The 24,946-nt window shown below is 32.2% G+C and overlaps 4 protein-coding genes across 5 annotated transcripts; 2 read left to right on the top strand and 2 right to left on the bottom strand.

Moving 5' to 3' along the window:
* Positions 1-4,938: 4,938 nt before the first annotated feature.
* On the bottom strand, positions 4,939-6,448 carry LOC111214410. Its single transcript, XM_048776126.1, has one exon. The coding sequence runs from the start codon at positions 5,279-5,281 to the stop codon at positions 5,108-5,110; it is 174 nt and encodes a 57-aa protein (XP_048632083.1). The 5' UTR covers positions 5,282-6,448; the 3' UTR covers positions 4,939-5,107.
* A 5,389-nt stretch (positions 6,449-11,837) lies between these two features.
* LOC106384155 lies at positions 11,838-13,466 on the top strand. The gene is made up of 2 exons (XM_048776127.1): positions 11,838-12,547; positions 13,123-13,466. The coding sequence occupies exons 1-2, from the start codon at positions 11,941-11,943 to the stop codon at positions 13,221-13,223; spliced, it is 708 nt and encodes a 235-aa protein (XP_048632084.1). The 5' UTR covers positions 11,838-11,940; the 3' UTR covers positions 13,224-13,466.
* Positions 13,467-15,801: 2,335 nt separating this feature from the next.
* LOC106438643 lies at positions 15,802-19,051 on the top strand. 2 transcript variants are annotated; one of them, XM_048776129.1, is made up of 4 exons: positions 15,802-15,940; positions 17,552-17,778; positions 18,413-18,580; positions 18,657-19,051. In XM_048776129.1, the coding sequence occupies exons 1-4, from the start codon at positions 15,907-15,909 to the stop codon at positions 18,861-18,863; spliced, it is 636 nt and encodes a 211-aa protein (XP_048632086.1). In that variant the 5' UTR covers positions 15,802-15,906; the 3' UTR covers positions 18,864-19,051. The 2 variants fall into 2 exon arrangements, with proteins under 2 accessions (XP_048632086.1, XP_048632085.1); XM_048776128.1 differs by lacking the exon at positions 15,802-15,940 and having other exon boundaries at positions 17,159-17,778.
* A 328-nt stretch (positions 19,052-19,379) lies between these two features.
* On the bottom strand, positions 19,380-21,070 carry LOC106443773 (putative expansin-A17). Its single transcript, XM_013885328.3, has 3 exons — positions 20,745-21,070; positions 20,190-20,511; positions 19,380-19,964 (listed from the first exon to the last, which is right to left on the bottom strand). The coding sequence occupies exons 1-3, from the start codon at positions 20,878-20,880 to the stop codon at positions 19,655-19,657; spliced, it is 768 nt and encodes a 255-aa protein (XP_013740782.1). The 5' UTR covers positions 20,881-21,070; the 3' UTR covers positions 19,380-19,654.
* Between the last annotated feature and the right edge of the window lie 3,876 nt (positions 21,071-24,946).

Consider the following 24,946-nt stretch of genomic DNA (forward strand, 5'->3'; position numbering starts at 1 on the left):
TGTATGTAGTTTCAACTATTTACATTGATTTTTGCGTCAGTTATGAAACGTTTGAGATGCAGACGTAATGATTGCAATCATAATTGGGAGGGAGGAGAGGAATTATTGAATGAGAGAAGCAATTACCTTACATTTAGGGAATATTAAGAGTCTCACATCGTGTAATAACATGATCTTTGGGCAATATATAAGTGTATGGATAATCCTCCACTTATGAGCTAACTTTTGGGTGTAAATTAATAGGGAAGAAGAACATAGATAGATTCCAACGCCTCTGAATTATATGAACTGTTAAAGAAAATACACCCGACGGAGGAAGAGGAAGACATAAAGTCAAGGATTTGGATGGACGGTTTGTTAGATACAGTGTAGGACCCACAATAAAGAGGGGATTGCTGACGTGGACACCTTTAGAAAATAGCAAAACTCAACTATTATAATACAGATTTATAACTATTTAACAAAAATATATAAAGATTTGACATAATAAAAAAAAGATATGAAACTAAAAGTCTATATTTAAGACAAAAGATGGTGTGATCCTCAGAAGGTTCTAATCAGAGTGAAAGCATTGAATGAAGAGTGAAATGAGTATTCTGGTCTATTCTCAGTTCATCAATACATGGGTGACATGGTTTCAATGTTTAATGGTTCATCGTCAGTCATCAATAATCATGTTTAATCGTGAAAGCACTCTAAATCCAGTAATTTAACTGATAGTTCACTAATATTCTACATTAGCAGGTTTGAATTTCAGGTCCTTAAGAATGTGAAATATGCAGATTAATAAAGCAAATGCTTTCATGAAATTTTCATCATAATGCAAGGAGTACCATCAGACGTAGACATAGATCTTGTAAGACGTTTAAAGTTATACAGTCATATGTGATTACTAATAAGACAGTAAGAATTTTCGGTTGTAAAATCGTCTATGTAATATTTCTACAATAGTATAATTAACTAATGTTAAAAAAAAACCATGTTTAATCTGTCATTTCTTCATCACCATCATCCGATTGCTACCACTTCTTCTACCACCAACTTCTACCACCAATGCAAAACTCCAGCATTTTCAAACCAACCCGGCTCCTAGTTTTTGCAACCATGCTTTAGTTTTCCCTTAATTAAATTTTAGAAACGGATTATCCGAGTTCTTTCCACAGCTGTACACATTTTCCTTTATGAAATCACCATTACACTAACATGAACTTCATCAAACCACCAAGAATTAAACCAATGAAAAGAACTTGTAAAGATTTTGCATCTAATCTGGACAAAACAAAGAAACAATAACATTTTAATTCTTAATTTCAAAAGAGACACTTCGCCTTAACATGAACATATCATAGATCTCTCAAATGAGTAGAGAGCTATGAACTCTCCTAAGAAGAAAGAGACAAAACATCCATCATCAATAGAATGAGATCATATAACAAATAAAAATAGAAGAGATGATGAAAATATAATGGAAATGAAAAGATAAGAAACCTAAACATAATATACTTCAAATATCACTAGAAGACAAAATCGTCTGTGCAAAGACGAAGTCTGTCGAAATGGAATCAAATTCTGATTACATCAAAAAATTTATAGTAAAAATGGACAATTAATATCTTTCTCTCTTTGAATGAATGTGGGAAAGAAGTGAGATAGATTCTTTGCTTTTGTTTTCTTTTGCCAACCGAAGTTTTTTCTTCAACTTATTTACTTTCTAAACTTTCACGCATTTTGACTATTTAGTTTCTCTTTTATTCTTCGAAAATTGATCAATATTATAAGTTTATCTATATTGAATTTAATATATTACCATATTTTACTTTCTTTGTTATTTACTATGCCGTCATAACTTTGAAAGATTGATTTTGTTGCCAACCGAAGGTTTTTTCTTCAACTTATTTAGTTTCTAATTTTTCACGCATTTTGACTATCTAGTTTCTCTTTTATTATTCGAAACATTGACTACTATTATAAGTTTACCTTTATTGAATTTAGTTTATTACCATATTTCACTTTCTTTATTATTTACTATGTTGCCATAACTTTATATATATCATTGTGTTGAATCGTACTTTTGTTTATATAAATATGATTGCCATGGTTTAAAACTGTATATTCGATATAAGCTCAAAAGAGTGTGCATACCTATTAAAAAGTGAGAAAGTGAATACTTGCACCGGGTGGTTTCAGAAGAAAGAATATTTTATTCATATCCTCGAAAATCCTTGTCGAAATCATGAATAATGGTAAGATATTTTCATAAATTTCATATGTTCATATATATATCGTTCATTATTGGCATGTCATCGTAATTTTATTTTAAATAGTCAAATTTCAATATTGCATTAGATCTATTATAATTTAGTTTTTCTTTAAAATAAATTTTTTATATTGTTATAGCATTTTCATTTAGATAATTCCCCATACATATATTCTTTTGGGATTGGCATTCTGTATTTGGATATGATTTGGTTTATAATAAATCCGTTCATGTTTGATTTTGTTGTAGAATGCATAATAAACTTTTTAAATAATACTATAGCTTTAGCATTTAAAAATATATTAATTTATAATATTGTTACATTGATTTTTTTTTCACATAATACAGATTCAATTCAAATAATTCAGAATGTAATCATTATGTTGTTTCAAATTTTATAAATCTTGGTTTGGATTAAAACTGATTATCATGATTTGTTTATGTTCTTTTATCCCTGTCTTTCTATTTGATTTTTAGGTTACGTGATAAAATGTTTTTTTATACGCAAGATATGAAACATAAGTTTTTTCTTCAAAAAAAAATTTCTCTCCCAGAAGTTAGATTTTCTCATGTCATTTCTGTTTTATCTAAATGTAGTATTGGAAATAGCATAATTAATTGCATTATCTATTAAGCAGGATCTGAGATTTTAGGAGTTTTAAACATTTTTAAGAAGGTTGGTTTTAAAAATATATATTTAATTTAAGGGCTTATTTGCCAAATAACCAAAAAAAATGAAAAATTATATTTTGGGAGAGAGAGTAGAAAGAGATATGAAGAGAAAGTAGAAGAGAGGGAGGAATTTTAGTTAGTTATTGTATTTAAATTTTTTTCATGTATATAGGGTGCAATTTTCCATAATTTAAAGGTCTTTTACTTTGTAAAAAAATATCAAAAATTTTGGATACCAAAGCCATTGTTTCATCGGCCTGATCCGGCCCAGCTATAAGTTTTGGCCAAACTTTTGATTGGATATTGTGTTACACGTGCTTTATTTATTTATTTATTTTGGTCAAACACGTGCTTTATTTATAGGACATCATGTTAAACGTTATCTAGTTAGGTTTGTGTCTGAGATACTATCACATTCTCTGCCTCCTTGAGAAAGCCCTCTAACCCTTCTTTTGTCTTTCTCTTCCCATTGATCTCAGAAACACCAAGAATCTCGCGTGCATGTTTCTGTCCCACACATGCTGACCTCGTCAACATCCTTCGCAAGCGAATCGATAAAGGGGAACGCTCTAGTCTCATAACCGACAATCATATTCTGTACAAGACAGCACCATGGCTTTTCCAACACGTAAGACATGTTAGCTTCAATGAGAACGAGTGGTATTACTACGTCACGAGGAAACAACTTCCGGCGATGACGAGAAAACCTGACTCGTGGAGACCGTGCCGTAAGGTTGGATGGTCAGGGACATGGAAGACATCTGGTTTGAATGAGGTTATCGACGAAAAAGGAGTTAGGGTCGGTTCTATGCACTATGCAAGCTTCCAGGCCAATGTTGAAACAAAGAAAGATGGGATAAAGACTGGTTGGCTGATGCATGAGTTTCTTTTGGATAGACCGGGTTTTCAAGAACTGGTTCTCTGTAGAATCAAGTTTAGACCGGGTAAAGACAATGCTCAATATACTCCAATATTCGCACCTATAGTGATCGGACAGCCACAACCGCCACCGGTGGAGACACATCAAGATCCGGGCACGGAACACCAAGGGATAATGGGACAAGACTCAAACTATCCATTACTGAATGAAGACATGGGGGAATATGGTCAAGATTTTGGAGATTTGGTTGACAACCAATGCCAGTATTTAGTACAAGAGACGATGGAACGTCTCCAGATTCCAATGATGATGAATCAAGCCTTGAATGAGGAGCAAGAGTGGAATGGGTATTGTAGTCCATCCTTGGCTCAACAGTATTTTGGAAAAGACATGGTTCCAATGACACAACACTTGGATGCTCAACATCAACATTTTGGAAGCATGTTTGAACATCAAGGCTTGGGTTCTTCTGCTCAGTTTTTTGGAGAATCTTCAGGTCAGCAGCAAAACCATATTCTTGGAACACAAGCAACCACCTATCACTCACTTATGGAGGAGGAGCAGCATCAAGATTTTGGTTCTTCTGCTCTGTTTTTGGCTCAAAACAATCAGTCTTTGAGACAGAACAATGATCTCTTAGCTCCCGGACAGCTATCTGCTCAGCAACAGCTTTTGAGGCAAAACTCAAACTTGTCTCTTACGCAACAGCAAAACCAGATTTTTGGAGAAGACACCTATCTCTCTCCAATGGAGCAGCAGCTTTCGCAAATTCATTATTCACAGGTTCCAGTTATGGTGAATCAAGCCTTCGAGGTGCAGCAGCATGTTCCATGGTCGGCTCAGCCATATGCTGAATTTAATGGACAGAACAACACACTCCCAACTGTTCCTATGACGACTCAACAACAACAGGACAATACCGTCAGAAGTTTACCTGCTCAGCTACAGCCTGAAGAACAAGACAATGCTCCTTTGAAGAATCAAACCATGGAAGAACAAGCTGCATATCTTCCAATGAACCAAGGCATCAATGAGCCACATGGAGGCATTGTTGGCTATCTTTAACTGCTACTCTGACAAACTGCAAAACTCCAAAGTTTCTCTTTAACTTCCTTTTGTCTTATTAATGTTGTTTAAAATAATGCTTTCAGTTCATGTTTTTGTTGTTTTTTGTTGTTTTTGTTGTTTTTTTGTTGTTTTTTGTTGTTCATGTTGTTCAAATTCATGTTTTCAAAAAAAGAAAAGAAAAAATTAATGTTTGATTTTGTTATTTATGTCCCCATTACTAATTTCAATTGTTACCTTTTCCAACTCTCATCTTTTTTTTCATTGTAACTATCTTTGATTTTTTCCCATAGCCTTCCTATAGATTGATTATTACTACAAATTGGTTCTTCAGATATTTCTAAATACACACGACATAATAATTCATCTTCATGTTGATTGAACGATGAGCCTTTACTCTTTTTCATATTTTTAGCAAATAAAAAGATTATTGAATGTGATATTTTAAATTACTTGGAACCTATTATTTATAGGTGAAAACGAATGGATAAAACTTTAAATGAGTGGTCACAATTCAGTTTTACAATTTTCTTATCTAATATGTTGGGTAGATTATACAAGATTCTAACCCAATGGTTGATGCCATGAGAAATCTAGTGAATGGTGTAGACTAAATATTAAATATTTTATATGATATTTGGATAGGATAATAATCCAACAATTGGTAACATATAATATCTAGAGAATGGTATAGATTAAATATTCAAGATTCTTAGATGATATTAGAAAAGATTTTAATCCAACGGTTGATGGAAAATGAAATCTAGTGAATGGTATAGATTAAATATTCCAAAAATTCTATCTTCTTAAATAGTAAATTTATATCTATAAAAATACTCGGTTTCATTAATTTTTATCTCGTAATTTACAAATAAAAAGAAAAGACGGTCATTTTATCACTTCTAAATTCACTAATTAATCATATATGTAACTATTATGTAAATAATAATAACGAATAGTATGGTATTTTAAGAAAATATGATTTCGTTTATCATTTTGAGTCGTTTGAAGTTGCATTTGCTTGAATTATGTGTTTAAAGTTGAATATATCTTCTTCTTCTTTTTTGAGAAAGGACTTGTTTAAAGTTGAAGTTATGTAATGGTTATGGTTGAAAACATGTTTTTAGTAACATAAAAAAATACCATTATATATATACAAGCCTTTGAATCCAAAATATATATCACAATAGTAGGTGTAAGGCTACCAAGAGATCCTCTTTCGTTTCATAATCCTTGCTAGAACAAATACCAACCATAAACGACGACTAAGGGTCTGACTGGTTTAACTGTTGCGGTTGCGGTCATTTGCAGATGCGGATAGTTACGGTTTTAAGCATTATTAAGAGATTTGGTACGTCGGTTAAAAATTGATGTGTTTGTGAGATAATTATGACTGATTAACTACCAAATGAATCAATGGTTAAATCATAAATTAATTATATTTACATTTTATATAACTATAAAATATTAAAATCATATTATGATAATAAATATAAAATTGATATTTATAAAATTATATTATTAATTTATTAAAAAATTATAGAAGATATTTTGGCTTTAGATTTTTATGATACAAATTAAAATATAATATATAGTTTTAGTAAATTTATTATGTTATAAAAGTAAGTATCCACAAAATAATATTAAAAAACATTTCAAATTCATAGAAAACTATAAAAAAAATTAAAAGAAAAAAAATACTGATAGTTAAAACAAAAATATGAAAAACATAGTTACTAAAATTCTAAAATTAATTCTAGTAAATTAATGATACTGTGTTTCTTCTAGTTATGTTTTGAACTCTCTATATAATCATGTTTTGAAAGCAAAAAATGTGAAATCATTTGTTTGATTGCATCTGCTTGTTTCGGTAGAAAGCAGAGTAAACTGAAAAGTGTCGTACTATAAATAAGATGCTAGTTTGTGGACGCACTCTAAAATATTAATGGGCCTTAAGAGAATTCACTAGGTTGATAAAACCCAAAAAAAAAACAAAGAAAGTAGAATAAAGTTTTGAAGTCCATACGCGGGCAATAACACGTCAACACATCATCGGTAACTAAAGAGATCATGACCCCCGACTAATTCTGCCATAGAGACCAACGCCATTCACCTAGGCTTCGATCACCAGCTCGCTTGTCATTAGGTCACCAACTTCCTTGACTGTCAAACACTGGCATGTGTCCATTCCCGCAGGGGCGGAGAACCCGTTGTTGTCTTTGTTGTGCTATCGGAGGCTCTGAGAAAGTCGTGGGGATGACATCAAATTTGCATGGCCCTTATGGACTGAACCGAGAGCTTCCAGTAGCATAGCTAAGACAACAACGAATTTTCCATCCTTACAGAGATCGAATGACAGAAATCTAAGATATGTGAAATCAAAGAACATTAATTTATTTCGATGTGAATAATTTAGCATGAATCTAATTCCATAAGCGGGATTACCACCTCGTAGCATGTTGGTCCTAGATGTCTAGCTAGTCAACTGCTGCACCTCAACGCATTTCAGAGAGAACCCAGATAGCTATGGTTCGAGTGGCATTTCATCTTATGGATCCTAAGTATAATCAAATAGGTGACACTCGGCGTTGCCAGCTTATTTAAATGGTCTCAAGAAGCTGAATTCTGGTAGGTACAATTACAATGTCTTCAAAATCTTCATAAAAGTTGTCCCTGGAATTTTGGTGTGACTTGAAACAAAATAAAAAATAGAGATCAATATATTTTATCATAAAATGAAAACAGAAAACAAATTCACAGAAATACTTTCAAATACGAAGTGATAACCAATTGATAAAACACAAGCTTTTTCACAAAAGAAAACTAATAGTCTACATCTTTTGAATTGGGTTTTCAATTTATTTATCAGGCTACTAAATTGTTATGTTATTTAACCCTCTAAACTTAGTTTAAGTTAATAAATAACAAATGCAATGTGAATTTTATATGATTATTAAAAATAGTATATATAATGTATTTAGATTTTTTGTTTTAGGGGATCTATAAAAACGAGGAGTCGGCACAATGTACGCGTTAATGAATGAGTGGACAAAAATTAGAAAAGTCCTTTACAAAATAGGCAAAATACTCACAAAAAAGTGTATTCAGAATATTTTTTCAGTGGCTAACAAATCGTCTTTCTAAAACTAATTCACAATGCCCTCGTGGAGAGCACTGATTAGTTCGCCTTCCATATAAATTTCATTGGGTCGGTCTAACCTACTATTAATTATCTTATGAACGTTCTTAGCAGATTTTGCAACATATACTGCTTTTCACTAATTGATATTATATATATTTATAGTATGCCTTCTGTTCAATGTATTAGGTCAAGAGAGGATGGTGCTCAAAAAAAAAGTCAAGAGAGGATAAATGGTTTGTTAAGACTTTTGCTTTTAAATGCTTTTAAAACCATATATTTGGCAAATTCACTACCACCAATTTAAAATTATTATATGATGCTTTCCTTTAAATGTAGCATGAAGGTTCGATAAAACGACCTGATAATACAAAGATTTCAAAAGAAATGAAACAAAAGAAAAATGAAATTAAAAAAAAAAAATGAAATTACAAACTAAAAATGTCCACAATCAATTCGTTTAATTTTTATTTAATCTGTAAAATATTGAATTAAATGTAATGGTCTAATGGTAGTGTAAAAGGTTGATTTTTCTGGTTTGGGTTAAAACTTCTTTGGAAGATTACTTTCTAAATCTGAATATGTAAAATTTGATTATATATATAAATTATAAACCAAATATTCGAGTTTTCAATAACATAAAATTAGAATAATACGTTTATTAATTTTTATAATTTTGTAATCATTAAAAATATGCAACACTCCAAAAGTGAATTTTCAAAAAGAGAAAAAAAAAAAAACACTCCAAAACCGTTTTATTATTAGTTGAGCAAAAATAGGTATAACCGTATAAAACAAGAGACTAGTGTGTTACCAAAAAACAAGATACTACTACTGACGTAAGATTCAGGACTTACAAAAAAACAAGTACTTGAAACTCCTTTAGCTTGTGAAATAAAATCTCTGTCTGAACAGCAGGACGTGCGATTTTCCAGTACTATTAATCAAAGCCGCCCATTTGCCTTCGCAGACAGCAAAAGCCGACTAACAACTCAAGCGTCCGTGTCGACAAAATAAAATAAAATAAAAAATCGAGCATTACTGTTTTTCCAGTGACGATAGAATTGAAGAATAGATTTTAGTATTTCCTCCATTTCGATAGAAATAATATTTTAAGTGATGTTTTGTTGTGTTATAATATTTAATAATTTTAACTTTATCAAAAATTGTGCAGCCAATTATAGTTTTATCATTTTTAAATTAATAATTAAATAAGTTTATTTGAAATTATATTTTCAATGATTTTTTAGAAAAAGTTAATTTTTAGTATATGTGCAGCAAAACATCATATATATGATCTATATTTCATAATGAAAATATATTATGTATCTGCGTATCGCTGTTTTTCATTAGTTTAGAAAAGAAACAAAAAAGATATGTTTGTTTTCACAAAATTATCTTGTTTTTAATATAGATTTAGAATACAATTTACTTTATTTGTTATTTGAATAATTTATACACTATTCTGTATATTTCTATACTGATTGCACGATCATTGTCTGATAACTTTGATGTTTTATTCGTTAATTTAAATTTTAGTAACTAACTTATCTATTAAGAATAAATAATATATTATATTAATAATTAATACTAAACTATAAAGATTGTTATTATGTTATTGATTTGTTTAACGCGCTGCAGATAACACTTAATTCGATAGTCAAATAAGTATTTTAACAGCATATAGTTTTATCTTTATTACATGCGTTATAATCATAATTCACAACAAACTCAAACATAAGAAAATTACTGACCTTTACTATCAATGAAATCATTGTTATGAAATTAACTGGTTTTATGTAGATTTGGTGTTTGATCATCTTTGAATTTTGCTGATTTTTTTTTAAAAAAAACATCTTAAATTTTATGTATTATGAAAACAGGAGAAATCAATGAAAATATTTGAAAGAGTAAGAAAGTGAATAAAAAATAATAATGAGAATAAAAAAAAAAAAGAAGAAAAAAGTGAAGATAAAAAGAAAGAAAGAGATGAAAATTAGAATAAAAAGAAAATGAATGGAGATGAGAGAAATGAGTGGAGCAGAAGACATCCAGCTGGCAACCTAAACCTCGAACGCCTTTTTCTTCGTCTGACATGCTTTCTACTCTCTGCTGTAACAGTATACGGAACTGGAGTTTTCATCGTTACGCCGAGATATAATCGTTTTCTTGTATACGAATGGCATGAGCGAGACCCCTAATGTCAATTAATGTGTAGTTCATTAATATGAACCTCATTGGATATATACAACTAATTTTCTTATCATATTAACCTCTTTTTTTAGCCAGTTTAATTATTCATATGTCCATATACAGAATTCAGATTTTTATCATAGCTAAGGCTCAAGAATAACCGAATATATAAAATTCACAATTCAAGTCATACAAATATAGTATATGCCTATGATAAAAATCAGTGAATGTACAGTTTTCAACTTCTTCTTTTTTTTTATAATCCAGGATTTAACGGAAATAATAAATTTAATTGTAAATTTAATTTTTTTTATACGTTTGAACTTCCTCAAAGGCTCGGATTTTTACCTAGGTAAAGATATCGTAAAAATCTTCAGGAAAACATAAATAAATTACGGTTATGAAATATGATAAGATGCTTTGGACCGCCTCGTCGTGCAGACTAGTCTTGGTGCTATCTATTCTCAAAATGGTACGTGTCAGAAGACTGTTCGTCGGCCTAGTAGCTGGTCAGGCTTTCTTAGATCAGCAGAGACGATTTCTAAAGTTCTTTTCATTAGTGTTTAATTATCCTAATTTAATATTAATTAGCTGCTTATCTCGAAGTTCCCACCAAACGGATATCCCTCAGATGCCTTAAACTACCGTATTATCCTCACAGTCATCAGTCTCTTTTCACGAGTGATGTATCATGTATGCCACGTGGAAATTGGCTTTACATTGTTAGCTTTTTAGGTTAGAAAATATATTAACTGCAGAAAAAGTGTAAATTCTGAAGCAGTTTTTTCAATCGAAAATAGATATACTACCAATTTCTTAGCAAAAAAAAATAAACCATTTATTGATTATGAATTTATTATGATTCAAATCAAATACGGAGAAATATACTCTCTTCTCGTTCTTTAAATTTTAAACATATTTAAAAGATTCGGAATTTTAACTATTAATAATATATTTATGTGATTAGCTATTTATAATAACTCTAAATCAATGTATATTAAAAATACAATCACATTTTTAAAGTTTACAGTTTTGTTATTAACAAAAAATATATATAGAAAACTTGAAAATAGATTTTTGACTAGTTTCCAAAAATAATGTTTCAAAACAGAGAAAATTTTACTTAAAATAAATATATAACTATACAGCTTTCTCATAAACAAACATTTATTTAACCAACAAAAACGCCACCACATATAACAAAAAATCACATATAACAAGCAAGCCAACCATACAATCTCAAGTATAATAAGAAATGTGATATTTCAACGAAACATAATATGCCATCGTTAATATTTTTTCAAAACAAATGACACATTAAAATTATAATGCAACAAATTTAGAAAAGAGTGACACGTTATTGAGTTTTTTATACATCTTTGTATGTAATAAAGAGTAAATTAGCTCAATATACAAAAAGAAGTGAGATACCATAGAGTTGAGGGAAAAAGGTGATGATGGGGGGAAAAAAAATGGGGGGAAATAGGGTATGGAGTGCAAATAGGGAATATGTTGTGTGTAGGGAGTACAAATTCTCTAATAAATTATCTATTCTTTTTACAAGGCTCCTTAAATCTGGGGCAATTTTGGAATTCAATAAATAGTGAAAGGATATATATAAGGTCTCCATGTCGTTATCTTTTGTAATCAAAACAAACATTTAACCAACCGAAAATCAAAATCCGAAGCTAAAAACAGATACACGATCAGATCATCAAACAAAAAATAGAAGATATGAAAATGGCGTCTTTACTCAGACAAGAAGAAGAAGAAGAACATCACTGTTCTTTGTCAAGACTCTCCGTCTGTTGTAACTACGACGGCGATGATGCCGACGGAGAACCGTCTGATTCCGACGTAAAGCTTGTCGGCGGAGGAGAGAAGATGGAGCTGCTTGAGTTTTCAGATTCCGACAACGGATCAACGGGTTGTCTGTCGCTCCCGGCGACTCCTCCGAGACTGAGACGGCGGCAGGGAGGAACGGTGAGTTCGCCGGTCTCCGGCGATAAAGCATACGCGAGCGAGAACGAAGCGCGAAAGGAAAAACATGGGAGTAATAACAATCAGAGGAGGAGGAGGAGGAGACTGCGACCGGAGTATCCGCCGTGGGTGGACAGCATGCGGCGGAGCTACGTTGATGAACAGAGCGGTTACGGCGGAGGAGTGGTGGTGGTGACGAGGCCTATAGGAGGAGGAAGGCCACTGTGTATGGATTTAGGGGAAGTCAAAGCTTGTCAGGATTTAGGATTTGAGATTGAACCGGGTCAGGTCTCGTATACCGGGTCAACGATGGATACTAGTAGTGGCGGCAACTCTCCTAACCACCGTATCTCCAGTCCCGGTTAGTCCAAAAAAATCCAAACTTCGTCTTCTGTACATTTATATTTAAAAATTGAAAAGTTTCACATTTTAACGAGATTTTAGGTAAAATGATCTATAAAACATATGAAAATTAAGAAGCTAACCAAACAATATTGATCATGATATTCCAAATATTTTCTACTATATTTTTCATTAATTTTATGTGTATATCTAATGAATAAATAGAAATTTTATTTCAGAATGTATAAAAAATCTTTTATTTGTAGTTTTAAGACATGTAATATCATTTTACAGTACAAATTACCTAATGATTTTTTTTCAAATAAAAACAGTTTTAGACGATACAACTAAATTTCGCAATTAGATTCTTATATGCAATAATGTAGTAATTCAAAAAAAAAAAATAATAATGTAGTAATTCTTTTATATCTCGCGTTTAAATGAAAGACAAATTTATGTGCAAAATATAATTAGGTAGTTACTCTAGTTAGTATTTTTTTATGTATATATTATTAGTTTTAAATTATCAATTGATGAATATTAGATTTATTAGCCTTTTAAAATAGTAATACTGATTAATTTGAGTTTATTCAGGGGATGATCCAAAAGAAGTGAAAGCGAGGCTCAAGGCGTGGGCTCACGCTGTGGCTTTTGTGTCTACTACCCATCATCATCAACCTCCTAATTCTCTATGATCTTCATACAATTTTCTCTTTTTCATCACATTATTCACACTTGCATGCATAAACTTTGTGTGTTTACAGCTCTGTTTTTCTGTCTTTGTGTGTTTGACGATGAGTTTTGGCAATTGATATGGTCTCATACGCCAAAAAAATAGAGTATACAAGTATAACTACTAAAGTTTGTGGATTGATTTCTACATAATTATTGTAATATCTGAACAATGTAAATTAATAGGAAATATTTATTTTTTTTGAGAAAAAATTAATAGGAAATATTGAGATTTCTAAAATTAAACTCAATTGTATAATGCTTCAAGAATCAGTTTTACTGCCAAAGCAGAAATATAAATAACCTAACATACTCTGTGCGTATATGAGAGGACTCAGAGGAGCTACGAAGAAACGGATACTGGTTCTTGACTTCTTGTGAACTTGAAGCAATAGATCACGGCAATGAAAGGTAGCTCCAAGCTTGATACAATACAAGCCAAGAAAGCGCTGAACAGTTTAGGTGAAGGCAATCCGCTTCATCGGGAGGTAATGTGAGTCAATGTTTCAACATGGTTGCTCCTAACCACGGAAATCATTTCTGGTAACTGCGAATTCCGCTTACACTGTTTTATAAATTATACACTAAATTTGACGGCGCATGCAAAGTTGTCTGATACGTGGGGATGCGACACCCATAAACTCATCCGCCAAGACATGTATCTTCGGCTCAGTTAGCAATTTATTCATAGTATTGGGCCACAAAAGACATATACCGCAGCCTCCTTAACCATATACTCAATTATAAAAAAAAATAAGGATTTTAATTCTTTGCGGTCAACGAGTAGTGAAAGAACAACAATCAAACACTCTTTGTGGATCTGAGTAGTATTACTCGATTTTTGAAGTTCTGAAGGGTTGCGACAGCCGTAAATTGAAACTATTGTTTTTTTTTTTGTCTTGGATTGTTAGAGTCGGTAGAAACTAGAAAAGGTCGCTGAAGTGAACACTTAACGATTTGCCTAAATATACTTCTTCACGGAAAACGTTATAGGGTACTTTTTTAAACGCTGGATATATTACGCATTTTCACAAATACTATAAACGATTATACTGTCGATACTTTTACCTGTCTTATGAAGATTTATGTCTGATTGCATCATCTGAACCATCATATCGGATTTATGCTTGATGATACTTTTTGCTTCTTGTTACAGATCTCTTGTAAAAACAATTTTTAGAAATTTGCATAATTTCACATTTTATGAAATTTAAAACTCAGATCTTTTGGTGTAGAAACATTAGTTGAACTTTTGGTAAAACCACTCGACCATGGAGTATTTATTTATATATATATATATATATATAATTAATTATGAAATACAATGTAATATTTTTGTAAATATTATTTTTCTGTGTTTCAAGATGAAGTAGTTTTAGCTAAAACATTAGTACTTTGAAAAGTATCATTTAATATATGAGTTTAATCAATTATATATATATATATATATATATAATTGGTTAAATCTGGGAATTTATTAAATAGTATTAAAAAATCAACACAAAAAGTGGTCATAAATTTATCAGAAATTGCTATTTATTTTTAACCAGTGATCCAACTTGGCCCGAAGGAAGAGGCACTGTAATGTATAATTTGGGAAAGCATAAGGTCACCCAACTTAAACGCATATCGACACTAAAATTACTAAAAAACAGGACATATGTGAAAAATCGGTTTGTTGTATACTCGAAGACATGGCAAACTTTCAGTTTCTAGACAGTGACACCAGTGTGTATTGGTAGGAAACACAGGAAGATTCTTTATGTGCAATCGATGTGAAACGTTATAAATGGCATTTCCTCAAATAGTCGTAACTTGACTAACCTTATAAGTATCGTATTCTAGAACTTTTTAAAAATGTGATTAACCCAATGTATATATTTAGTGATTTGTATTAGTATAGTTGTTACATTATCATCTACATTTTAATTCACATGATTTACATTGTTGTAAAATAATAAATTAGTTACTTTCCAAATTCAGATTCAATATTGTTGCATATTGATTTAATTTTCTGTTTCATAAAGCAAACACTGTAGAATTAACGGCTTTACATTAACAGTAGAACCAACAATAATTGAATATATGCTAGCTAAGTTGTAATATGTAAGAATTGATTATTTAAGCTTATATTCCCAAGTTCAATGCATCTTCCACTCATAAAGTAACATTAAAAAATATAAAGAATTTAATAAGAAAACAAATAAGGCTCAAAACTAGATATTATAATCATTGTTATAGTAGATAAAAATGTATAGCCGGTGTTTTGTTGTAGTGGCATTCTTGTATAATTTTGAGTTCAAATCCACATAGTCATATTGCTGGCAATAGAAAAGGTCAAATTTGAAAAAACGGTAAAAAACATTAATGTTTTGGTTAGGCAATGTATTTTCCGGATTAAATTAGAAGTATATGCTACTATAGTTTTTTTTTGATCAAATGCTACTATAGTTTTGTTTTGTTTTGTTTTTTTTTTGTTAAACGTTAATCCCATAGTTAATAGTTGGCATCTACCTACAGGCCGTCATCATTTGTCTTATATATACCTATATATTATATGTAAACCAACTTCCTTTCAATTAAGAAATATTTAGTCTTGAGATCTTCAAAAGCATCTGAGAGCTTTGACAACTAGACGAAGAGAAAATGTCCATTAGAGCTCAAGATCAAACCCTTGAAGGTATACTTACTCAAATCTATTTCTCTTATGTTTAAAGTACTTTTGTTTATTTCCTTTAAATCTGATTCCATCGTGTGTTAGCCTTTTGCTCATCTTTTCAAGATCCTGAGATCCAAAATCACGACTAAACTTTTAGCTCTCCTGCTTTATGCTCTATTTCTCGAAAGCTTTGCTTCAGATGAGATCGGGTTTGTTTTTATAGACCATATAATATACATCTCTATATGCTTATGTTTAGGTAAAACTCATTCGTTGTTCTTTTATCAGAAATCATCCAATGATATTAATAAAGATTTCCTTCTTGAAGATCATTAGCACAAGTTAAATAAACTTTGTTTGAGGATCATCAATCTAAAACACATCCAATATGTTTTCCCAACATTACTTGGATCTAGAAATATTATTTTGTTTGATGATGGCAATATATCCAATGAAAGTTTAGTGAAGTATAATAATTTGTAGTGGGTAAAGAATATTGGCATTGTTGACAAAAATTAAGAGAATTTTGGATTTTTAATTATAATGTTATATTAGGAGATTAATGTATCACTTCAAAAATGTTAAACAGATACAGCATAAATGTATCACTTCAAAAATGTTCAAAAACACAACAGATAAATCATGATCCATGTATAATGAAATTATTAATACTCATACAAACTTTTAAAGTAACAAAATACAACTTCGATTTTACAAGATTGCAGAATAAACTTCTATCTACTTAAAATTTAAAAATCATCATTTTAACTTTCTGAGTATAAAAAAGTTAACAAAAATTTATATTGCATCAGTTTGACATAAAATAAATTATGTTTTTGTCAAAAGAATAAAATAATTGTGGCCTTACTTTTCTGCTGGTTTAAAGTTCGTGAAACATTTGGGAATGCATTCAAGAATTATTTAGGTTTTTCTTGTACTTTCATGGTGAAGAAAACTATACTTTACGTATCATTAATTATGGTATATAATTATGTCCTATTAATTAATGATTTAATCTTAAATTTTGGTTTTTTTCGTGTACCTTATCTTAATTTTTTCTACAATATACTTTTAAAAACAACATAATATTGCTGTCCATTAAAATGGCACTGTCTTAATATAGAGAGTAAAATTGATGATTCCAAATTTAAAAATATTAATTTTGTCACTTTTGATGGAAGTTGATTTCGAAAACACACTTGTTTGTAATCTCTGGAAGTTTTCTTTTTACATTTTCACACCGGTTTTGTGAGAAAACAAATGATATATTTGAAATTTTGTTACATGGGCCTACTATGATAAAAGAAATAAGCCCAAATAAAAGCCTATAGTTCAATAGCAAAGCCTGCATTTAGACTCTTCCAGATCTCCAAACAATGCAATTATTAGACTTCTCCTCCGCCTTTCTCCACCCACGCGCCGCCGCGTTAGCCACCACCTCCGGCGTAACAATTTCCACAAAATTCCACTCTACAAACGTATTGTCACCCTACTTTCCACCTTCCTCGACACTACATCTACCTTCCCCTCCCTCACGTAGATGTTTCACATGCCGAATCGGCGACGATGATTATTGTAACGAGGATGAAAGTGAAACCGATGAAGATGATTATTTGGTTGATTGCTTGACAGATGAGAAGAGTGAGGAATTGGTGGTGGTAGGCGACGATGGGGTTCTCATAGAGGTGAAGAAGCTCGAGAAGAGCTCGCGGCGTATCCGTTCGAAGATTGGTATGGAAGCGAGCCTTGACGCCGTGTGGAGCGTATTGACTGATTACGAGAAGCTGTCGGATTTCATACCGGGCCTTGTCGTTAGCGAGTTGGTCGAGAAGGAAGGCAACCGTGTTCGTCTTTTCCAGGTTCTTGATCTCAATCCATGATTCTTGCTTTGTCAAAAGATTCTAACTTTTAATTGTTTGTTATTTACTATGGTTAAGACAACAAGGTAATGGAGACAACTCCATTTGCTCTTTTGTCGGAATCTAATTTAGACATTTGGTACTAAGTTAGAACCTTAGTTAATTCTAGAAGTGCATACCATTGTGAGTAGTAAAAAAATTCTGACTTTGCATCAATAATAGCTTAGATAATATTCTCTCACATGCTCTTTGTTAATTCTAGAAGTGTTTTAAATCTATGTGGCCGTAATCAAAATTGACATTTGGGAGGGTGTGGGGGCCGAAGATCCCGTGGTACGGTATGTCTTTAAAGATTAGGTAGAATTAGGAAAAGTACCTTTATAGGGATAAGTATGTTTTCTTAAAAAGAAAATTAAATCAGGTTTGGAGTTTAGTAATGAATTGTAAAATTTATTCATTCACATAATCAAAATATATAAAGATCATTTGAATATCTTGTAGTTTGTTGTGCATATGATTATTGGTAGTCTGTTCGAGTTTTGTTTCACGTTTCTTGTCCGAGCATCAAGTAGTTTTGTTTGTTTATGATGGCAAAAACGAGTCTTATTTTTCAGGTTTTTGTTTCTTTCAACAGATGGGCCAGCAGAACTTAGCATTGGGTCTTAAGTTCAATGCCAAAGCTGTTCTTGATTGTTTCGAGAAGGAGCTTCAGATTCTACCCAATGGGAGGAGACGTGAAATCGATTTTAAGATGGTCGAAGGAGATTTCCAATTGTTTGAAGGCAAATGGTCCATTGAACAAGTAAATATTATATCATATGATATCACCTGATGCTTGAGGTTCTGTTTTTGACTCCTGTGTTTTAACCGTTACACAGTTAGACAAAGGGATTCAAGGGGAGGCTTTGGATCTACAGTTTAAAGATTTTCCGACGACGCTTGCATACACTGTAGATGTAAAACCGAAGATGTGGTTACCAGTGCGGCTTGTGGAAGGAAGATTGTGCAAAGAGATTAAAACAAACCTTTTGAGTATTCGAGATACAGCTCAGAAAGTCATTGAAGGTGTTATCCATGATCTTTGAGTTTTCTTTCTCAAGTTGAAGTAATGTTCTACTTCTCTGCAGCTTATAGATAAGATACAATAAGCCTTTATAGGTTTTTGTTTTGGATTATTTATAAAAGCTTATGTAATTGGCTTTACATACACACGGTATTCTCACTTGTATACTCTGATCTATATAGTCTTTGAATATACCAAAATTTTCCGACATATGATTGTTCCGACCAGAGCTGATAACTAGAAGTTTGTAGTGAACACGGTTTTCTTACTTGAAGTTGAAGGTAAATACGTAATATAATAGTTGATTTGAAATTAAGCTAAAATGTCTCAGAAGGAATCTGTTTTCTGTTGCTTAAATAAATTAGTTAGTTGTTACAGAAAAAAAAAACCAGATACTCTGTTTCCGAAACAGAGTGCTCTGTTTTTATGGTGGAGACCATAGAGCTATGTTTAAACCACATTTTGAATCAAATTTAATTTATATTCTCAAGGAGGTAATGTTGGGGCGGGACATAGAGATATCAGAGGACCTTTAAAGTAGTAAATTGCTTGATATATTCTTCATTAATATAAATTATATAGTAATACATATTGTGTTCCCAAAATGTACAAATACAAATCATCACTGCTTGAGTCTTCCCCAGATTATAAACTCTCTGGAAGCACGACTATGATAAAGCTAGAAAACAAGAAGCTTATCGCAGACGATGATGATGCAATAGAGAAAACAAAGAAAGTAAATACAAACGATAACAAAGTAAAAATGGAGAGAAAACCATAAACCCGGTTATGCGATTGTTATAGCTGATATGATCAGAATTGGATGTTGCTCTTGAAGCTCTGACCAAACCGCCAATTGGAAGGAACGACGTTGAGAGCTGCTTTGATTCTTCCATTGCTGAGTTGAACTTTGAAAGAGAGAGATTGGCCATTAAGGTAGGTGTTGCTTTGCCAGTTAGCTCCCCAGTTTCTTGACATAGTCTCCCATTTCTTACTTCTAGAGCCTTTAATCCAAACTTTAGAGATCTCACCAGCTCCTCCTACGTTTGAGATGAGAACCAGCTCGAAATAGTTCCTGCCATTCATCGTGAATCTCATCCCTCCACTTCTTCTGCATCCAACCCTATGACAATAAGAAGAACCCTTTAAGCACACTATTTTATGACATTCTTGATCTACAAGAAAACAGAAATAGTAACATTGACTAACATTACTGTACAATTAACGTGAATTTATAAAGTTTTAATGCAGGTTTTATATATTATAAATATATAGGATATTAGATAAAAATATAAAATACATGTTAAAAATTGTTTAGAGCACTAAGTAGAAGTTGTAATGTAATTACCTTTTGTAGAGGATGGGGACGATTCCAGCTTTGTACTTAGCGATGGTGAGAAAGGCAGGCTGAGCCATGTCGAAATGAGGTCTTGGTGGGTTGCACCATCCTCCATTGTCACTAGCCTGAGCAAAGTTTGGTGGACAAAAGTTTGTGGCAGTAATTGTGATTGATCTGCCTCTAAGACACCATTGTGGCACTTTGGATGCGTCGCAGACAATCTGGTAACATCCACCACATGACTTGCCGTCATTGAAGAGTGCTGTGCTCAATGCCGCAGTGTTTGTCTTGTAACCATCCGTGTATAGGTTTCCATAACCACAAGCTCCACCTGAAGGTAAGATATATAGATTCATTTCTTGAGTACGAAGATAGCTCATAAAAAGTTCATAATCATAAAGATTACATATTAAAAATATATTTATCTGTAGATATAGAATTAAACTGAATCAAACCGAAATTATTTGAAAATATAAGTTTCTCCAAATCGAAAACAATACAATTTGAAGTGTTAAATTAAACCAAACCGAGCAAAAAATGTCAAGCCGTAGTTTGGGAACTTACCCATTGTACCAGAAGCATCACTTCCACCATAGAAGGTCGCATGAGCTCGCAACCACCCTGCAGAAACTGAACTGATCTTCATGAAAAACATTGTGTAGAAGATAACTGCGACCAAAAGAGAGGCGATCTTCGCCATTTTCTTAGAAAATTCTTAGGTTTTTATGAAGTCGTTGATGATTGTAGAGTTGGATGCATAAGACTTAGGCGGCTTCATCACCTATTTATAGTAAAATCACACAGTTAGTTTCAATTAAAATAAATGTATAAATAATTATATATGACTTGGAATTAGCGAAAAAACGCTGAAAATAATGATATGATTTGCTGATGATTGACCCAATGATTAAAAGAGTGCGTATAATACGGAGTTTTCATGCATACGATAATTATAGTTAATCCAATAAGGCATGTGACTTTAGGTAGCTGCTTTTTGTTCCATTCATTTAGTTATAGACTTTGCTCTTTTTTCTTAGTTTTAAATTGAGTTAACTTGTATTTGACCAAAAAAAAAAAAAAAAAAAATTGAGTTAACTTGTCAACCAAGTTCTTACTAAAATTTTAAGTAGGATGGTAAACCGGTGGTTAGTACGAAACAAATATAATAGACTAATGCAGCAATCTATAGAATAGCTATCAAATTTTAAACTATACATTAAAAGAAACTTGATAAATCTTATTGTGTTATTCTTTCAGTAATCCGTCCCTCAAAATAAAGATAGATCGATGTGGAAAGTGAAGTTCTGTAATACTATGTGGGCCGGCGATGGCCGATGGGTAATCCAAATGCATATGATGCATAATACATTTACACATTCAACACGTATGTGTCATGTGTGTGTGATATAATTATGTAAACATGATGTAACTCAATCATCTTTTATTTCCTTTTGATATTTGCTTAAACTTGTAGTACAACGTATAAGCTATAGCGCGTCTCGTGAATGATTAGAATTCTTGCAATAACCATTAAATAGTTATATAGTATTACAAGCAAGTACATATTTATAAACAAGTTGTCTCTTGACGATCGGCGCAACGAACGTCGAATTCGAAAATCAATGAGGTTTTGTTGAAACTTCAACGTACGACATTAACTGATAAGTGCTCCTCCATTATACGCAAATTCCGTGGTACGTTGCAAGTTGCCAACTTACGCTGATAAATAGATATTTATCAAAGGTTTCGGTACTTTGACGCAAATTGCTATACAGTTTATAACTATAAAGTATGAGACTGTCTTTTCAAGTATATGTAAACCGAACAAAAACAACAAAGGGATACTTTTCTTGTAATTCAAGATGTAAAACCGATCCGAAGATAAACAAAACTATATATAACATGTTATGGTCATCTAGAGAGATGTAAACGATATATATATATAATGAATACGTATATAGTACATTGCTAAATACAGTTTTGAATTTCTTCATCAACATTCCACCCACAGATTGTTACTCAATATTATAAACACATTTAATGTGGATCTTCAACCTAATCTTGAAATGTCTAAGGTGGTCGAAGTCAAGACTTTAAAATATATAAGTACGTAATATATATTTTATACCCTAATATTATGGCATATATAATGGTAAGTCCACGTACTTATAACATGGGTGATGCGCTGATTCCATTTGATAAACTCACACATGGACCCACCGCCACCACCCTCTATTTTAATTACAGTTTCATATTATTATATAGCTAAGAATTATTGACAATCAAGATAACGCGAAATAATTATATGGAGAAGGAAAATAAAAGTACCATAGTACGTACAGTACGTAGCTTATGGATAATCTATATAACCAAGCAATGGTTAATATTCCTTCTTTATGTTTATATATATAAAGATTAGATTTGTGATATGTACAATACAAGCATTATAGTGGTGTGTCTTGTGTGGGATTCATGTCCTTTCGAGGCCCTTAAAAAAACTTTACCGCAGGAACTATTGGCACATAGATTATCAATATCACCCTTAAACTGTAAGCAGAGTCATATGCTCTTTTTTTCATCATTCACATTATAGACCCAACAAACACAAACTTTATCGCTTGTCTTAAATGATCAAGCCTATCATTTGATCAATATCTTCAACCTAACTATTTAACGACAAGGAAAACCCAAATTTGCAGATGAAACAAAAGGTAAATGAAACTGAGTGAAGAAGAAAGCGCACATAATTGAAAGTAACAGAGACTATGGAAACCTGGAAAACAAGGATGTAACTCCCGTTTTTGGTATACGAAGGAAGGTTTAACATGATTGATTTGGATATCTATGTCACTAAAATGCATTTACTTTTTTGTTTATACAGCTGTTTAGAATTCTAGGGTTAACCGTGTTTGAGCTGGAGAGCTGGAATAGTAGAAGGATGGATGACTTACCGAAAAGTCATTTGCAGTATTGTGTGAGTGTTGTTAAAACATGTGGAAAGGTCATGTGGTGATTGCGGGAATCGTAAACAAGACTTTCGAGCTTTGGAAAAAAATTAATGCACCACCCGTTGTACGGAATGGGCCCACATGCCGAGTGAGCAGACGGAGGAGACATATATATTAGCCGTAGAAGGTCGTATCAGAGCTGGTTAGCTGTCTGGGTCATGACATGAGAGGCGTTTTGAGACCTTTCATGGTGTGTGACGGTGGTGTTGCACTCTGTGAGTGGTGGTGAATTATAACATCACCAAAATGCACTTACCTTTTCTGTCACACATTCATTTAAAACTCCAGAGTTAATCGTGTTTGAGTGGGAATAGTAGAAGGATGAATAATTATCGGGAAGTCATTCGCGGTATCGTGTGAGTGATGCCAAAACATGTGGAAATGTCATGTGGTGGTTGCAAGTTAGTAAACAAAACTTTTGAGTCTTGAAAAAAAAATTTACTGAATAGAACCAAGGGCCTAGTGGACGTAGGAAGTCCATTAGCCGTGGAGAGTCAGAGCCTTACAAAGGAGATTCGATCAAATCCGGTTAAATATGTAGATAAGTGTCTAGGGTGGGCAAGTGAAACATTGGCATATAGACTCTCTAAAATTTTAAAAATAATTTACATAAACAAATATTCCTAAATTTGTAAAAGAAAAAATAATAATTAAAATTTACTAAACTATTTATAGCCTACAAATTTTAGGGTCGACCATTAAAACTGACTAATGGAAGAAGGGGTCCTAGATTTGAATAAATAATCAATTAAACTTTAATACTGTCGATCATCCATTGCTTATGGATTTCATGCCTGCTCACTCAACCTGTGGGCATCAGTAGTCTTGGCTTTCATCAGTAGTTCCCCAACCAATAAGTTTAACAGCATGACCTCCAACGTTAGAACTTAGAACCGTTGATATGGTTGTACACTCTAGATTTGTGATAAAAGGTTACACGGTTATAAATTTGATAATAGAGTTGTTAGTTTACTAAAATAGAAAGTTCAAAACAATAAAGAACTGAGATAGATACAAATAACTCATTACTTAGGTGATGGTGTTTAAAAGAAAGGTACAAACAAAACTGTTTTTGGCAATTTGTAATGTAAAGCATTGTTATCTCATGTCTTTTTTTTATTGTTTACAATCATTAGAGAATGTGAGTTTAGACATTGAGAGGTTTTCAAAATTGTTGAAATCGAAGAAGAGGAAGTTTAATAAGAGAGAATCAATCAACTTTCACAGCATTTGTTTTCATATCTGTTTCTCCAGCTTAGATTCATATCTTGTAAGTTACTTTGATTGTTTGATCATATGCAATCTCTCAGATACTCTAGAGAACGGCCTTTGAAGAGAGCAAGATGGACTCAAGACGCAGGTACGTTGTCTCTTATTTGCTCCTCTTTTTATCAACATTGTTACACAAGAAACTGTTCACTGTTGCAGATCTGCAGAAATTGGACGACTTTGAGAAGCTTGAAGCAAAGTCTTAAGGTATAACATAAACAGTTTACAGTTCAATGGAGCCACACAGTAAATCACATTTTGTTTGCAAGGAAGAGAATGAACAAGGAGAAGATGGTGATGAAGTTGAGGAATCTGAGGGAGAAGATTCTGGTAACGGAGATTATGATCAGGTTCTACTGCTTATTTTTCCTATCATGGTGAAATGAAACCTTGTGATTCAGTTACAAACATTGTCTTCTTTTATGTTTATGTACAATGTGGCTGATGCTCGTGTTTGTAAGCATATCTCATCTCTTTGTTTGATGGATG

Source organism: Brassica napus, chromosome A3 (genome assembly GCF_020379485.1).
Source record: "Brassica napus cultivar Da-Ae chromosome A3, Da-Ae, whole genome shotgun sequence".
NCBI lineage: Eukaryota > Viridiplantae > Streptophyta > Magnoliopsida > Brassicales > Brassicaceae > Brassica > Brassica napus.

Excerpts from the sequence above, each read along its gene's own strand:
- LOC111214410 (XM_048776126.1), bottom strand. The coding sequence starts at position 5,281 with ATGAAAAAGAGTAAAGGCTCATCGTTCAATCAACATGAAGATGAATTA.
- LOC106384155 (XM_048776127.1), top strand. The coding sequence starts at position 11,941 with ATGAAAATGGCGTCTTTACTCAGACAAGAAGAAGAAGAAGAACATCAC. Across the intron at positions 12,548-13,122 it reads CCACCGTATCTCCAGTCCCG|GGGATGATCCAAAAGAAGTG; the intron begins GTTAGTCCAAAA and ends GAGTTTATTCAG.
- LOC106438643 (XM_048776128.1), top strand. The coding sequence starts at position 17,296 with ATGCAATTATTAGACTTCTCCTCCGCCTTTCTCCACCCACGCGCCGCC. Across the intron at positions 17,779-18,412 it reads ACCGTGTTCGTCTTTTCCAG|ATGGGCCAGCAGAACTTAGC; the intron begins GTTCTTGATCTC and ends TTCTTTCAACAG. Across the intron at positions 18,581-18,656 it reads GCAAATGGTCCATTGAACAA|TTAGACAAAGGGATTCAAGG; the intron begins GTAAATATTATA and ends ACCGTTACACAG.
- LOC106443773 (XM_013885328.3), bottom strand. The coding sequence starts at position 20,880 with ATGGCGAAGATCGCCTCTCTTTTGGTCGCAGTTATCTTCTACACAATG. Across the intron at positions 20,512-20,744 it reads TGATGCTTCTGGTACAATGG|GTGGAGCTTGTGGTTATGGA; the intron begins GTAAGTTCCCAA and ends TCTTACCTTCAG. Across the intron at positions 19,965-20,189 it reads GTCCCCATCCTCTACAAAAG|GGTTGGATGCAGAAGAAGTG; the intron begins GTAATTACATTA and ends TTATTGTCATAG.